The 15,783-nt window shown below is 40.0% G+C and overlaps 2 protein-coding genes and 1 pseudogene across 2 annotated transcripts; 2 read left to right on the top strand and 1 right to left on the bottom strand.

The window, feature by feature from the left end:
• The first annotated feature begins 921 nt into the window (after nt 1-921).
• LOC122668367 (S-protein homolog 29-like) lies at nt 922-1,359 on the top strand. Its single transcript, XM_043864948.1, has one exon. It carries the CDS (start codon nt 922-924, stop codon nt 1,357-1,359), a length of 438 nt encoding a protein of 145 aa, XP_043720883.1.
• A 5,301-nt stretch (nt 1,360-6,660) lies between these two features.
• On the bottom strand, nt 6,661-10,936 carry LOC122668368 (annotated as a pseudogene).
• Nucleotides 10,937-14,824: 3,888 nt separating this feature from the next.
• LOC122668369 (S-protein homolog 29-like) lies at nt 14,825-15,271 on the top strand. The gene has a single exon (XM_043864949.1). The coding sequence runs from the start codon at nt 14,825-14,827 to the stop codon at nt 15,269-15,271; it is 447 nt and encodes a 148-aa protein (XP_043720884.1).
• The last annotated feature ends 512 nt before the right edge of the window (nt 15,272-15,783 follow it).

Genomic DNA, 15,783 nt, shown 5'->3' on the forward strand with positions numbered 1-15,783 from the left:
CCTCTACATCAACAAGCAGCCTTAAAATTAAAATCACTGATTTTTGAGAGTTGACTTGAAGCCCAGACATATCCACAAAAAGTTGCTAGGCGTCCATAATAGCTTGACAGGAGACAGAGGAGACTCTAGAGAAATGAAGACATTATTAATTCCCCTTCTATGGGAAAAGTACCCAATAGGCGAGCCATTGACCAAGACTTACGAATGCTGGGAAGACATGCAAGTGTAGATCCACTGAATGAAGGTGTTTGGGGGGGGGGGGGGGGGAATTGCATCAGAGTCAGAATCCTCACAATAATGTTCCATCGAACCGAATCAAACGCCTTCATGACACCTCTTCTGGGGACCTTATCAAAGCCAAGGAAATAAATATCTCTTGGTCGAATTTGGTTTGGTTTTCTCAACACATCCCTAGGCGGATCCAGATCCTCTACGGCCCAGTGCCCGTAGCAGTTCGAACGGCAAACTGAACCACATGTGAATTGACCATCTTACCCTTTCCCAAAAGCCTTGTTCAAGCGAGGGTAATTAAGGTGGTCATTGCATGCGCGATCCAGTCTATGCCGCACAGGCTGCTACGGGCAATTGCGCGGTATACGATCTGAATTGTCCCTAGGCACATGCAGTTTAATCATTTCGCATGCTCTAAACTCTTCCCTCCCTACCCAGGAGTTTCGCTCTCTTATGAGCATATCCATCCCCAACTATCCTCTTCTGTTGCAAATGTTGATCACTTTTTTTTTTCAACCGCCCATTTTCCAGGGCTGTTTGGACCCTAATCCTACTATGATGGGATACCGTTCTGGCCGGTTGTTGTACGTACCTTAATAATAACCTCTCTTAGGTAGGGAAATGGGGTGTTATTTAAGAAGAACAGGTGGTGATCACTGATCACCATTTGCAAATTAATTAATTAAAAGCATGACGATGAGGAGGAAGTGGAAGAACAACTCCCAATTGCTTCCCGTCCTCCTTGTCATCGCATTAATGGCCTTGTCTTCAATGCCATACACTGTAGATGCCAAACTCCATGTGTACATCATCAACGAACTGGGTCTGTTGGACTTAGACATCCATTGCAAATCCAAAAACGATGATCTTGGGGAGCATAAACTTTATTCTGGCCAAGAGTACACCTGGAGTTTCAATGAAAACATTTTTGGTGGAACGCTATACTGGTGCAACTTTTACTGGGTGAACAACGGGGACAATGTTCATGCCGGTTACCAAGTCTTTGATCAAGCTAAACAGCCCGGATTACCTGCCCAAGACTATTTTTACAAGGTGAGAAAGGATGGCATATACTTCGGCCACATTAGAGATGGACACTTTACAAAGGTCAGCGATTGGTCGACATAGCTTTTTCCAATTAAATGGAGACACAAAATTATAATAATAAGAAGAAATGGATCGAAAACTCCACAACAAAATCAATGGCCTAATCCTGCGGCCTAGCTAGTGTGGTTAATTGGTGAGCTGTGGTGTGCTTCATGCCCATGCTCATCAAGAAGTCTCGAGTTTGAGTCTCTTGGCTGATACCTTTCCCCCTCCCCTAAAAAAGTCCCCTCCCTATCTCTCCCCTAAAAAAGTAAGTTCTTAATTTTCATCCTTTGATATGCTTGTTAATGTTGTTCTTCAATTAATCTATGTCCTCCATGTCTGAGAAGCTATTAAATATTGTTGGCTTGTTATATATCGTTTTGTTTTACACACGTCTTCCTTAGAGTTCAAGATAGATGGATGATTGTAACATCTTGTAATGCACACTAATTACACATTGCTATCCGTGTGCACTAATACACGCACATTTTCTCCCTCAAAAAGTTCGCATTCACCACCCAAACACAGTGCCGAACGAATTGACCATTGTATCCTTTGGAATTTCAGCCTTTCAATGAAGGCGAGATGATCATTTAGCATGGCACTGTGTTAGGGCACAAGGGCCACGTGCCACATGCGTCCAGGTAGCGTTCTTTCTCCCAATATAAATTAATCACAAGGTGTTAAAAAAGCATTCTTTTAGGGAAAAAGATTTTTTTTTATCAGATAGTTTTATGTTGTTAAGTGATGATGTCAGCCAGTTAAATAATAAATGGGTAAATTACACGTCACCTCCTGGTTTTTATACGAAACTCAAATCACCCCTTGGTTTTTGAAAAAACTCAAATCACCCCCTGGTTTACACCCCAATATGACAAATTAGTCCCTACCTGTAGGCACCACATTTTGACACCTAGGAAGTATGTCTTGGCAATGATGGTTAAGGACGTAACTCATGTGGTGACTGAATGGCAAGAATTACCAAATTACCCCAACCCCACTTTTTGTAACCAAACTGTCCCAAATAGAGCCTAGACCCTTAACATAGCCGTATTTAACCATTTTAAGTTCACATTTGAAGTTTCACCCAAATCCAACACCTTTCATGAAAATGACCGTTTTGCCCCTGGCACGGTTCTCGGTATCTGGACCACCCGATTTAGTCCGAAATACTTCGGATGACCTCATTTGGTCATATTAAATTTTCACGTAAAGTTTCGGCCAAATCGGGTAACTTTTGTGAAAATGACCGTTTTGCCCCTGGCATGGTTCTTGGTATCCGAGCCACCCGATGTGAGCTGATATCATTTGGATAACTTTATTTGGTCATATTGTGCTTACACGTAAAATTTCATGTAATTTTGGTATCATTTGGACCTTGATTGGCGTGAAACACCATTTATGTGCTTTAGGCAAAATCCGGCCATATCTGCCACACGGATGGAAAGTACAGGTTGAGACCTTCGTGGAAATATGTGGCGTGTCAAAATCGGCCACATGGCTTGGGAGATATTAGCATTTGAACGTGGACATTTAAAATGGAATCTTTAAATGGTTTATTAAAAAATAAATAAAATAAAAAAGGTAGGTCAAACTGAGTTGACCCGAACCGAGTCAACCCAGTCTGACCCGGCCCAGCTAGACTGTCGGCAGGAGACAAGCCCCCACCATTTAGGCTGAACCACACATGGCCCATCACCCATGCCCACCTGCCCAGCAGGCCTAGGCACACGCATGCCCAGGCTGCACAGCAAGCCTAGGCACACGCAAGCCCAGGTTGCTCAGCAAGCCTGGCCAAACACAAGCCAGCCCATAGCCATTAAGGCCCCAAGGGTCTTTGAGACCTTTCCTCGAACAGATTTTCTCTTGTAAATAGGAGGCCATTTGGAGGGTCTAGAGACAGAGGAAAATTAGTGAAAAATTACCTTCACGTAGTCCTTGATCCCGTCTTCCATCCATGGTTTTCTTATCCATAGGTTATGCTCCATTACTGATATAAAATTCCGTAAATATCCCTTCTTCACCACTCTTGCCATTCGGAGCAACCACACTTGGAGTGGCTTTTGGAGGTTTTTTCCGATACTAACGGTCAAAAAAAGGTTACTCAAGCTGACCCCAGGCACTTCCACACTTCAAGGGTATTTTTCCATATTTTTTACTTATTTCTAAGTATTTGTTTTGATTTTCTTTACAACTAAGGTTGTTTTTCAGTGATAAAAATATTAAAAATAATACAAGAGTGATAAAAATATGAAATTTTCAGGGATGATGCTTGTCACTATGTTTGACATTCATTAATTTTCTCAAGCTCCAAATCATTTTTTTTGTGATATTTTTACCCCTATAAAGGATTCCGGATTATGTAGAATCTAAACATGTGGGTGGGTATTTGGACAAAAGTATTATGACCATGTTAAAGATCATATTTTGATTAGTGGGAATGGGCTTTGGTTTGATCCAATTCGGATCTGTGATGGGGATTTTGTATTTTTCTTTGTTTTCTCTTCTTTTTTAGCATTTCAGAAAATATTAAAAATAATATAAATGCATAAAAATTCACAAAAAAATTATGGAATGCTTATTTCATCATGCTTGATTTTATGGGATCATTATCCACTGATATGCATGTTTGATAGTTTTTATACATTTCCCACCTCATTTAGGGGTATAAATGTCATTTTTCTAATTATAATGAGAAATTCTGGAAAAATAGGAAAAAATGTTTTTATGTATGACATGCTGTTTTAGAATGGTTTAGGATGTTTTCATATGCATACGTGACCATCATGCTTGATAGATATGCATACAAAGTCATTTGCGCCCTCTAGGGGCATTTTGGTAATTTACCAAACGTGGGCCTAGGCTATCATTCTAGAAATATCATTTGGTGTGTTCAGTCATTTTAGGATGTTTAACATCACTTTCGATGCCTACAATGATTCTAAGTGTCTTTTTGACACTTTACCATTTTACCCTTAGGGGCATTTTGGTCATTTTGCGACCAAACCTTGTTTAGGACCCCGAAAAGGCTCTTGTTACTTTTGCCACATGTTTTAACATTAATAAACATGTTTTAAGCATAAGTCAGCATTTTCATGAATTATCATGCATTTTCTACATGTTTGCCATAACAGGGGCATTTTGGTAATTTTTATCACCCCACATTTCCTTACCATTTCATGTGCTCTTGAAGATCCAAATGCATGATGATTAAAGTTATTTAATCATGTTCTGCTTATTTACAGCATTTAAATATGATTTCATGCATTTGTACATATTTTGGCCCTTCAGTGGCATTTTCGTAAATTTTGGCTATTTTGGCCTATAAGCTGTTTTGCTTATCAATATAATTGTCCTTCTCCATGATATAATTAGACTTGGTTTTCTTTTTTACAGTCAACCATGTTTTAGACCATAGAGTCAGGCTTTCTAATTTAGGTAAAATCCATTAATTAGTTTAACTAGGATGCATAATGTACATAACCATCTAGCCCAGTGATAGTAATCAGGATTAAAACATTAATCTTAATTAGCCTAACTGGGTTCATAAATTTCAATCAAGTTAATAAAAAAATCTTCAAAAAAAAAAAATAGTTTAATTAGGTGCATAATATGTATAACACAGCAGTACACAACAGAGTTTGGTCTAGGAAGACCGGCCGTCGACCGGGCGGTTGCTGGGTGCCTAACACCTTCCCAGCCCGTAACTTGACACTTACCCAGAGATCTGGGGCAGACCATCCATTGAGTCATTGGAGTTAATTTAGCGCCCCTTCTGCGAAGGAGGGGCACCATTCATGGGTCCTAGACCCTAAATCTAGGTGGCGACTCCCATTTTTCCATTCTGTTTCTTTCCCCCTGGGTGCATGCCGCGACCCTCACCTCACTACCATTAGTTTATGTGGGTAATGCACCTACACTACCGTCACCTTAGTTTTATGTGGGTAAATTACCGTCACCCCTAGTTTTCAAACGAAACTCGAGATCACCCCTTGGTTTTGAAAAACTCAAATCACCCCTTGGTTTACACCCCAATATGACAAATTAGTCCCTACCTTTAGTTTTATGCGGGTAAATTACACGTCACCCCTGGTTTTCAAACGAAAATCTCGGATCACCCCTTGGTTTTTGAAAAACTCAAATCACCCCCTCTACATATTAGTGTTAGTCTACTATTAGTTATTGGTGTGAAATGACTATTTTACCCTTTTACTAAAACATTAGAATTAAATTTATAATACTACCCTTCCTTCATCTTCAACAATGGTCTGGGGTAGTTTAGGGGTTTAAATTTATTTAACTGGCTGACATCATCACTTAACAACATAAAACTAACGATAGGGACTAATTTGTCATATTGGGGTCTAAACCAGGGGTGATTTGAGGTTTTTCAAAAACCAGGGGGTGATCTGAGTTTCGTTTGAAAACCAGGTGGTGACATGTAATTTATCCTTAATTAAAACTATTGAGGATGAAGAACTTGAAGAACACCCAACTACTTCTCATCCTCGAGCTTGTGATTGTCATCGCATTGCCCTTATTGTCTGAAAGTAAACTCTCTTCAGTCTCACTGACCTGCACCATCACGCGTACTTATGCTTCCTTACAACGATCTTGAAAGCTTCTCTCCGGTGAACTTTGCTTGAGATTGAGTTGTAGGTGTGAGGAAGCGGATGAATTTCGGTTTTTTTAGTTATAACGGTAAAATAGTAAATCAACACTGGTCAAGGGTACTTTAGGGATAAAAATTTATTTAATTGGTTGACATCATCACTTAACAACATAAAACTAACGTCAGGGACTAATTTGTCATATTGGGGTCTAAACCAAGGGGTGATTTTGAGTTTTTTCAAAAACCAAGGGTGACTTGTAATTTACCCTATTAATTGGTGGTTGAATTCAAAAATATTAATTGGGTAATTTACACATACCACCCCTGAGGTTTGACGAAAGGAAAATTTTACCCCCCAGTTTTGAAAAATTCTTCGTACCCTCCTGAGGTTTGCAAACAGTAACAAATAAGCCCATTCCATCAATTCATGACTAACAGTGTTAAAAATAAGAGGTGAACTGACAAAATTACCCTTGCAAAAAAAGAAAAAAAAGAAAAAAAACCTGCAACTCATCTTTCCCAAATCGATTGGGGAAGATGAGTTGCAGGCTTCAAAACCCTTTCAACCCTTAAGGAATTTAGGGTTTCAAATTGGGAAAAAATCCCAAATCAAAACCCTTTTGCGCACCTGAGATACTCACTGCCATTGATTCCTCCCTCAGCAACGCAGGCTCACCAGCCCTGCTATCAACTTCCCCAGCCTTCTCGGCTGCAAAATCCCCCCACCACTACACAACCGGACGACAATGTATCAGAATCGAAGAAGAAGAAGAGGAGGGGATGAACCTACTTGAATGACTTCTCAGATTCTTCTTCTCACCTCCACAAATCCATCTTCCGCTTTGTGCCGCTGAACCTTCATCGTATTCAAACCTGCCGGAAGAACACAATTGCAAAATAAACCTACAATTTTCATTTGTAAAAATCCAAATTAATTTTTGGATAAAAAATGAAATAATAAAATAATGGGTTTGTGAAATCAAGGCAGGATTTTTATTTATTTTTTTTACCGATTCTGGTGAGACGATTGACCCAACGAGGAATCGGTTTCGCCGTCAATCTGAGGCAAGCGTCGTTGCAGAAGTGATTACAATTCTTGATTATGAGATTGTAAGTGTTGCCTGTGTATTCTTCCGCCAGCTTCCCCATCAATGCTTGAACCTCATTTGGACCTAAATCTGTTCTCCCAATTAGGATCAATTTCCTGAAAGTGAATCCAGGGCATTGCTTCGGTTCACCTTCGAAGATTCTCGTAGTTGGAAAATCATGTGCCCCAAATGCATATTCCACTTCATGAACTAAACACACAAAAATCAAAACTGAAACTTTTAACCCACTAGATCTAGATTAGACAGGGGAAAAATAACCCAAAAAAAAACCCATGAAGTGGAGGTGAGAAGAAGAATCTGAGAAGTCATTCAAGTAGGTTCGTCCCCTCTTCTCCTTCTTCGATTCTGATACATCGTCGTCCGGTTTTGTAATCAAAAGTGATAATATTTCTCTCGCCTGGAGTATCTCAGGTGCGCAAATCCTAAATTCCTTAAGGGTTGAAAGGGTTTGAAACCTGCAACTCATCTTCCCCAGTCGATTTGGGGAAGATGAGTTGCATGTTTTTTTTTTTTTTTTGCAAGGGTAATTTTGTCAGTTCACCTCTTATTTTTAACACTGTTAGTCATGAACTGACGGAATGGGCTTATTTGTTACTGTTTGCAAACCTCAGGGGGGTACGCAAAATTTTTCCAAAACGTACTAGGGAGTAAAATTATCCTTTCATCAAACCTCATGGGTGGTATGTGTAAATTACCCATATTAATTTTAGACAAAGAATAACCTAATCCTTACTGCTATGATGTGATACCGTTCACGTAGGTTGTTGTAACCAGCCTGGTGATCGGTATCCTTAATACCTCTCTTAAAGTAGAGAAATTAATGAGCATTATTTAAGAACCTCTGATGACCACTAATCGATCACCACCATTTTTCCAAATTAATTAAAAGTATTGAAGATGAAGAAGTCGAAGAACACCCAAGTGCAGCTTCTCATCCTCGAGCTTCTTGTAATTGTTGTAATGGCACCCACATGTGTTGATGAAGAACAGATAAGATCGCCTCCAATAGCTGCAACAATCCTTCTGATAATGAATGTAATTCGCGATGGGAATCTTCTACCGTCTCCTAGACTCTCTCACAACTCCCTTTCTTGTGGAGAAAAGAGAAAAGAGAATAGTGACTGCAGGGACCCCTCATCAGTAGTATTTATAATACTCCCCAAACCCTAACCCACTCCCACAATGGGCCAGGCCGGTCCGGCCCATCTCAATAAATAGTAGCAAGACACGTCAGCCCTTGTATTTCTTGATCCCCATCAATGATCGACCCGATAATTAATTAAGCCCACAATCGTCGCAATTTGGGAAATTCCTAATAATCTCCCACTTGGGCTAGATTAATTATAAGGTCATCATTATCAGATGTGGCCATGGAATCTCAATACAATAATAATGCTACTAAACCTTGATCCAGTTAGCAAATATATCGATGTCGAGCAACAGCAGAAAATACACCTCAACATACGGCACATCACTTTCTGTCAGCTACAAACAAAGATCTACTTACTAAACTGAAATGCCTTGAGATGATTCTGTACTAGGAATGTCGTACACGTCTGTGATCACATAAATATCATCATTATTCCTTGTAGGTCCTCGAACGTATCATGAGCATCGTACGACTCATGGATTACCTTTGAACATCGTCATATTTATTGGTAATCAAACGACTTGGTTTATCATCAATCGAACATCCATGACTAGAAGTAGCCGAACGACTTGGCTCGTTGCCAATTGAACATCCTTAGACCAAAAGGCCCTCAACACATCAATCATATGCATGCATGCAAATGCTATTGATCACATCGAGCAGAAGCATTATAATCGAAACGAAACATATATTAAGTCCTCCCACTCAACAAGCATATCAACGTAATAAGAAGGACTCTCAATCCACAAACAAATCAATCATGTAAAGAAGTACTCCCACTGACCAAGAGAATCGAGCAAGCTAAATCGATCAAGTTTGAAATAAAGATCCAAACCACACATCTCGGTACAAAGTAATCAAAAACCGTCAAGCTGAACCGATTACTTCTTTTGTTCTCAGTCAAGTTACCATTCTCAAGATTCTTTCTCTTTCTTGTGCATAATTAGATATCAATTTCTTCAAGGGTATAGTCGTAGTTTGTTAAGTGTATCAATTTCTTTAACATATTTTTCGGGATTTTTAATTCGTTCATTCATTCCTTTCATTATTCCTTGTTTTATTTCAGTGTTTGGCTCTATCATTCCATATTATTGATGCATTTTCAATCCATGCCACTGAAGTAGCTTCCGTCAAATGCCTCAAAGCCAGTTATACCCTATAAGTTACAAATTATTTTTAAAACAATCTTTCATCGTTACAATTCTTATTGATGGATTATTCGTTCATAATTCGTTATGCTCGTTGGTTAACCGTCAGTTACTATAATTATTCACTTATTATTTCATCTATCATAATAAGTTATCGTTCATCAACAGCATAATTTTTATCAACATATAGAAACAAAACATCACAACATTAAAGGTTTCTATATCGCACAAATCAACATGCTACATATCATCATAAAATCAGTGGTTCTAAACATTTATCATCAATACACCAAGTACATGTATGCATACAATCAAGATGATAAATATCAATCAACACTACTTCTTTACAATACTGCATTCGTGCCCTTTCGAGTCAAAGGTACACGTCTTTATCGTATCACAAATACCGCTAGATAGCAACAACTTTCAAAAATCTCCCTCTACCTTTGGGTGATAGAGAAGCCCATAGGTTATGCACCTCAATTTCATAATGATTTATCGCACTGCAAATACCGCTAGATGTCGATGACTTTCGGAAATTTTTCTCCACCTTTGGACGGTAAGAAAACCCCTAGGCCACGCATCCCAAATTCTTTGAGTATATTATCTTTGGATGGACACACTGCCTTCTGTGAAGAGATCATTAGTTTTCAGAAATCCCAGCACCTTTGGGTAACTGGAACCCTTAGACCACTATCTTTCCAATCCATGTGCATATCATATCGTCAATCTTTGGTAACATCGTCTTTGGGCTAATGTCACCTATTCCGCTGCCTTGACAGAACCATTAAAGGATTCAATGGGCCACTTTGGTGGATCATCATTTTATCCTCTCATAATTCCTCAACCAGATATGCAGCAATATATGTGGAAGTAAACACATCGATCGTCCATAATGTGTTGTACGTGACATGCACATTCATTGTCCAAGCGGCAATAGTCAACCCAAAATAGTCCAAATATGCTCAAAGCCGCATAATCGTCCAAAATAGGTCCCTGGAAGTATTAAACGTCCAAAACCAGGTACTCTAGTGGGTAGGTCTTGAAATTATGAACGAAACAAGACCAACCGAAGTCCAATCGGACGCTCCATTCGCCCATACGTCACTCGAAGATGACACAATCGTCATTAATAGGTCCCATAAAATCAACAAAATATTCGAACAGGATACCCAAAACGTTGGCCTTGAAAAATACAAGTAAAATGGGGCATCCTAGGACAGAATCCAATCAAAATGGCATTCCAAAATAGGAAAACAGCTTCTGGAACAATTAAAAATGTTCTGAAACAGTCGATTTTGTTCCCAAAACAACTGAAAAACACAAAAATGCCAAAACTATAATCTATGTTTCTCCAAAGTATGCCAAATTGCATATCAAAACGAAGAGCACGAAAAACAGATACACCAGAAAAAACCGCGTCTCTAAATTCATCCAAACGAACCCACATGGTCCATTTGAAGTTTTCTGGTCATTTTTCCCCCTTTTTTTTTTTTTTTTTTTAAAAGTCGAATCGAATCGAACCAAAGAAAGCGAATCAAACCGGACCGAACCCGGTTCACCTGAATCGACTCTCCAGTCCACCCAATCGGGCCATCGGGTTAAGAATTTGGGTCTAAAATGGGCCAATAATCGGGTCTCGGGTTAGGTCTGACCGGGTCAAGCTTGACCCCCCAAGCAACCGCTGACGTCAGATGACGTCATAATCATTACTAGTTTTTTTTTTTTTTTTTTTTAAACAAGTGCCACCGGCGTGTGGATCTCACTCGTGACTCCGGGTGGCGGTGACGATCCACACGTCGCCGTGATTATCTCTCTGAGCCCTTCGTACCCATACAAAAATATTCGACTTTCGCCGGTGGAAAAATCCGACAGCGGCGAAAACGTATGGTTTTGCCAAAAATCCCTATTTCCACCGTCAAAACTCGATCCTAGTTCTTAATCAATCGATCCTAGGCCTGTATGGTCGGCTGTGATACCACTTGTTAGAACTCGTAAGGGTTTTGTCAAACCCGAATCTGTCCCCATACAGATTTCTAGAATACGATTGATTCAAAATAAACAGGGAAAGCAAAGTGTACCTGGCACCCACGTGTGTTGATGAAGAACAGATAAGATCGCCTCCAATAGCTGCAACAATCCGTCAGATAATGAATGCAATCCGCGATGGGGATCTTCTGCCGTCTCCTAGACTCTCCCACAGCTCCTTTTCATGTGGAAAAAAGAAAAAAAAGAATAGTGACTGCAAGGACCCCTCATCAGTAGTATTTATAATACTCCCCAAACCCTAACCCACTTCCACAATAGGCCAAGCCGGTCCGATCCATCTCAATAAATAGTAGCAAGCCACGTCAGCCCTTGTATTTCTTGATCCCTATCAATGATCGACCCGATAATTAATTTAGCCCACAATCATCGCAATTTGAGAAATTCCTAACATTCCTACCTTCTCTCAACCCATATCAGATGCACTCCCCATTTATGAACTAGATAGAGATTTGTGGCAGATTTCATTCCTTTAAGAATATCTTCCAGCTGTTTGTCATTGCATTGCTCTCATTGTCTGAAGGTAAAATTGCTATAAATGTGAAACTCCATGTGTACATCATTAATGACTTGGGTCCCGGTCTAAGAAATGGTCTAGATAGGCATCTAGTGTAGATCGAAAGACGATGATCTTGGGCTGCATAAACTTTGGTATGGCCAAGAGTACACTTGGGATTTCCATGAAAACTTCTGGCAAGCAACACAGTTCTCGTGCGACTTTGACTATGTGAATCAAATCAATTACGTGCATGGCAGTTACCCAGTCTTTGATTCCTCGACCTTGCCCCAATTAGTTTATCCGGCAGAGTTTTTTTAAGTGAATGGATCTTCTGCACGTACCAACAGGTGAACGTACATCTTAGAGCCAATCATATTTTAATTTTGTTTCCATAAAAACCCCTCCTCCCCTTGTAAATGGCAAAAATAGGACAGGTGGTTGGCTCTCACATGTTTGTTCACCTATTGGTACGTCCAGAGCAACTGGACTCTTTTTTTACCAAGGGAGAAAGGATGGTTTACACCACAGCAATGTTAGAGAAGGACCCTATAACAAGGTCAAAGATTGGGTAAAACTTTAATTTTTGACAGATTAAAAGTTAGTTTTTCTTTATAATTTGAAGCTAACTTGAGAAAGGGGAGTTTTACCAAAAAAAAGAAAAAAAAAACTTCAAAAAGGAGGAGGGGGGTATCTCAATTAGATCACATGTCCGGGAAACTCTACTATCTTGTGTAATTTGATCACTAAGTTCTTAACTTTTTTCATCTTTTGATACTTGTTAATGGTGTTCTTGAATTTTACCACCCAAAAAAATGGTGTTCTTGAAAATGGAAAATGTTCTCGGGGGGGGGGGGGGGGGGTAGGTGCATGCCATTCCTAGACACAATGGGGGGTGAAATGACTGCCCCGACCCCCATGAAAGGCGGAAAGTCCGTCCCCTAAAATGCCAGTGAGCGTGCTCTCATTGGTTGTCATGCACGCATGGTCCTTGTGTTCTCCCATAGAGAACGGTCTCCAAAACAAAGAATTTTCTTAGTGACATCTATTTTAAGGTGTTAAATAATTTTTAATATTTTTTTTTTTGGCCTTTATAGTTTCACTACTTTCTTGTAATGATGGTAAATCTTATAATTTCAAATTTGTATTATAAATGTGCGAAACGATGTCACATTTTTAAAATGACATAATGATAAGTCATTTTTTAATTCTTCTTGAAAATTCTATTTTATTCTTTACTAAAATAATTTTTGAGAATAAAACAAGGGGAAATCAAAATAAGGTATCAATTCTATATAACACATGCGTGGGTGTCATTTAGATAAATACTCTATTTAAAAAAAATATCATAGTTCTTTTTGCTAAACATAAAAAAAAGTATTATATAAAAGGAAATTGAACGCCACCCGGTCGTACAGCGCACACCGCCCCAGCACCCTAACATAGGGGGTGCACGAGATGACTGCCACACCCCCTGGAACCCAGAAAATGACCAGGGTGCGACAATCATTTCATGCACCCCTTTGTCAGGGCGCACGGACGGCGTGTCTAGCGCAACCAGTTGGTGGCGTTCTTTCTCTCAAAAATAAAATGGAAGTACAAAGTTAACGTTTAGCATACCTAGACAAGATTACAAATACAAGATTGCGCATGATGGACTCAATAGAGATAGGAAGCCTAAATCACAGCTCGAACAAGTTCCAAACAGCCTGCAAAAGAAATGACTTTGCTTTTCCACAACTGAAGCCTTTTTTTGAGCCGATCCAGAATATGGAGAGAAAACCTGGAAGAAATCAAAGGAAGCTCAAGATAAGTGATCGGTTACTGGCCAATCTCACAACTCAAAATGCCTTTTAACTAATCCTCAATATCAACTAGCAGCCTTAAAATGAAAATCATTGATTTTTGAGAGTTGACTTGAAGCCCAGACATATCCATTAAAAATTGCAAGGCGTCCATAATAGTTTGACAGGTGACAGAGGAGACTTTAGAGAAATGAAGACTTTATTAGAATAGATCAAGTGAGTCAAATTAATCTCTTTGCATTTAAGCATAGGCTCCAGCAAATTTTGGTCAAGCTTCCATTACAGGCACCGGAAGAGACCCTCCATCACTAAAGTAAACTGAAGAAGGGAAAGGGGGCAGCTCTGCTTGATTCCCCTTCTAGGGGAGAAGTACCCGGTCAACAGGCGAGCCATTGACCAGGACTTACGAATGCTGGGAAGACATACAAGTGTAGATCCACTGAATGAATGTGTGTGTGGGGGGGGGGGGGGGGGGATTGCATCAGAGTCAGAATCCTCACAATAAAGTTCCATCGAACCGAATCAAACGCCTTCTTGACACCCCTTCTGAGGACCTTATCAAAGCCAAGGAAATAAATATCCCTTGGTCGAATTTGGTTTGGTTTTCTCAACACATCCCTTGGTGGATCCAGATCCTCTACGGCACGCTGTCCGTAGTAGCCTGAGCGGTGCAAACTGAGCTGTGTGTGCAATGATCGTCTTACTCCTGCCCAAAAGCCTTGCCCAAGCAAGGGTAAAGCGGTCATTGCGTACGCGGCCTAGTCTGGGCCGCACAGGCCGCTACGGGCAGCTGCGCTGTAGACGATCTGAATTGTCCCTAGGCACAGTTTAAGCATTTGGCGTGCTCTAAACTCTTCCCTCCCTATATATATACCCAGGAGTTTCGCTCTCTTATGAACATATCCATCCCCAACTATTGCTTCTGTTGCAAATGTTGATCACTATTTTTTTTTAACCGCCCATTTTCCAGGGCTGTTTGGGCCAGGGAGTAAATTAAGGATATCCTAATCCTACTATGATGGGATACCGTTGTCCTTAATAATAACCTCTCTAATTAGGTAGGGAAATGGGAAATGGGGTGTTATTTAAGAAGAGTTAACCGCTGGTGATCGATCAACATTTGCAAATTATTAAAACGATGACGATGAGGAGGAACTGGAAGAACAGCACCCAGTTGCTTCCCGTCCTCCTTGTCATCGCATTAATGGCCTTGTCTTCAATGCCATACACTGTAGATGCCAAACTCCATGTGTACATCATCAACGACCTGGATCCGGGGTTGGACTTAGACATCCATTGCAAATCCAAAAACAATGATCTTGGGGACCATAAACTTTCTTATGGCCAAGAGTACACCTGGAGTTTCAATCAAAACCTTTTTGGTGGAACGCTCTTCTGGTGCAACTTTTACTGGGTGAACAACGGGGTCAATCTTCAAGCCGGTTACCGAGTCTTTGATCAACATAAACAGCCCTCAATATTTGGCGATGACTATTTTTACAAGGTGAGAAAGGATGGCATATACACCAGCATCACAGTAGATGATACCTTTACTAAGGTCAGCGATTGGGAGAAATACAATTAAATGGAGACACAAAATAATAATAAGAAGAAATGGATCGAAAACTCCACAACAAAATCAATGGCCTAATCCTGCGGCCTATCTAGTGTGGTTAATTGGTGAGCTCTGGTGCGCTTCATGCCCATGCTCATCAGGAAGTCTCGAGTTTGAGTCTCTTGGCTGGTACCTTTCAAAAAGTAAGTTCTTAGTTTTCATCCTTTGATGCTTGTTAATATTGTTCTTCAATTAATCTATGTCCTCCATGTCTGACAAGCTATTAAATATTGTTGGCTTGTTATATATGGTTTTGTTTTACACACATCTCCCTTTGAGTTCAAGATAGATGGATGATTGTAACATCTTGTAATCCACACTATTTACACATTGCTATCCGTACGTGTGCACTAATACACGCAAATGTTCTCCCTCAAAAAGTTCGCATTCACCACCCAAACACAATGCCGAACGAATTGATCATTGTATCCTCAGGAATTTCCGTCTTTCAATGAGGGCGAGATGATCATTTAGCATGGCAC

Source organism: Telopea speciosissima, chromosome 7 (genome assembly GCF_018873765.1).
Source record: "Telopea speciosissima isolate NSW1024214 ecotype Mountain lineage chromosome 7, Tspe_v1, whole genome shotgun sequence".
Classification (NCBI taxonomy): Eukaryota; Viridiplantae; Streptophyta; class Magnoliopsida; order Proteales; family Proteaceae; genus Telopea; species Telopea speciosissima.

Bases quoted from the DNA above. Each gene is read 5' to 3' on its own strand.
- LOC122668367 (XM_043864948.1), top strand. From the start codon at position 922: ATGACGATGAGGAGGAAGTGGAAGAACAACTCCCAATTGCTTCCCGTC.
- LOC122668369 (XM_043864949.1), top strand. From the start codon at position 14,825: ATGACGATGAGGAGGAACTGGAAGAACAGCACCCAGTTGCTTCCCGTC.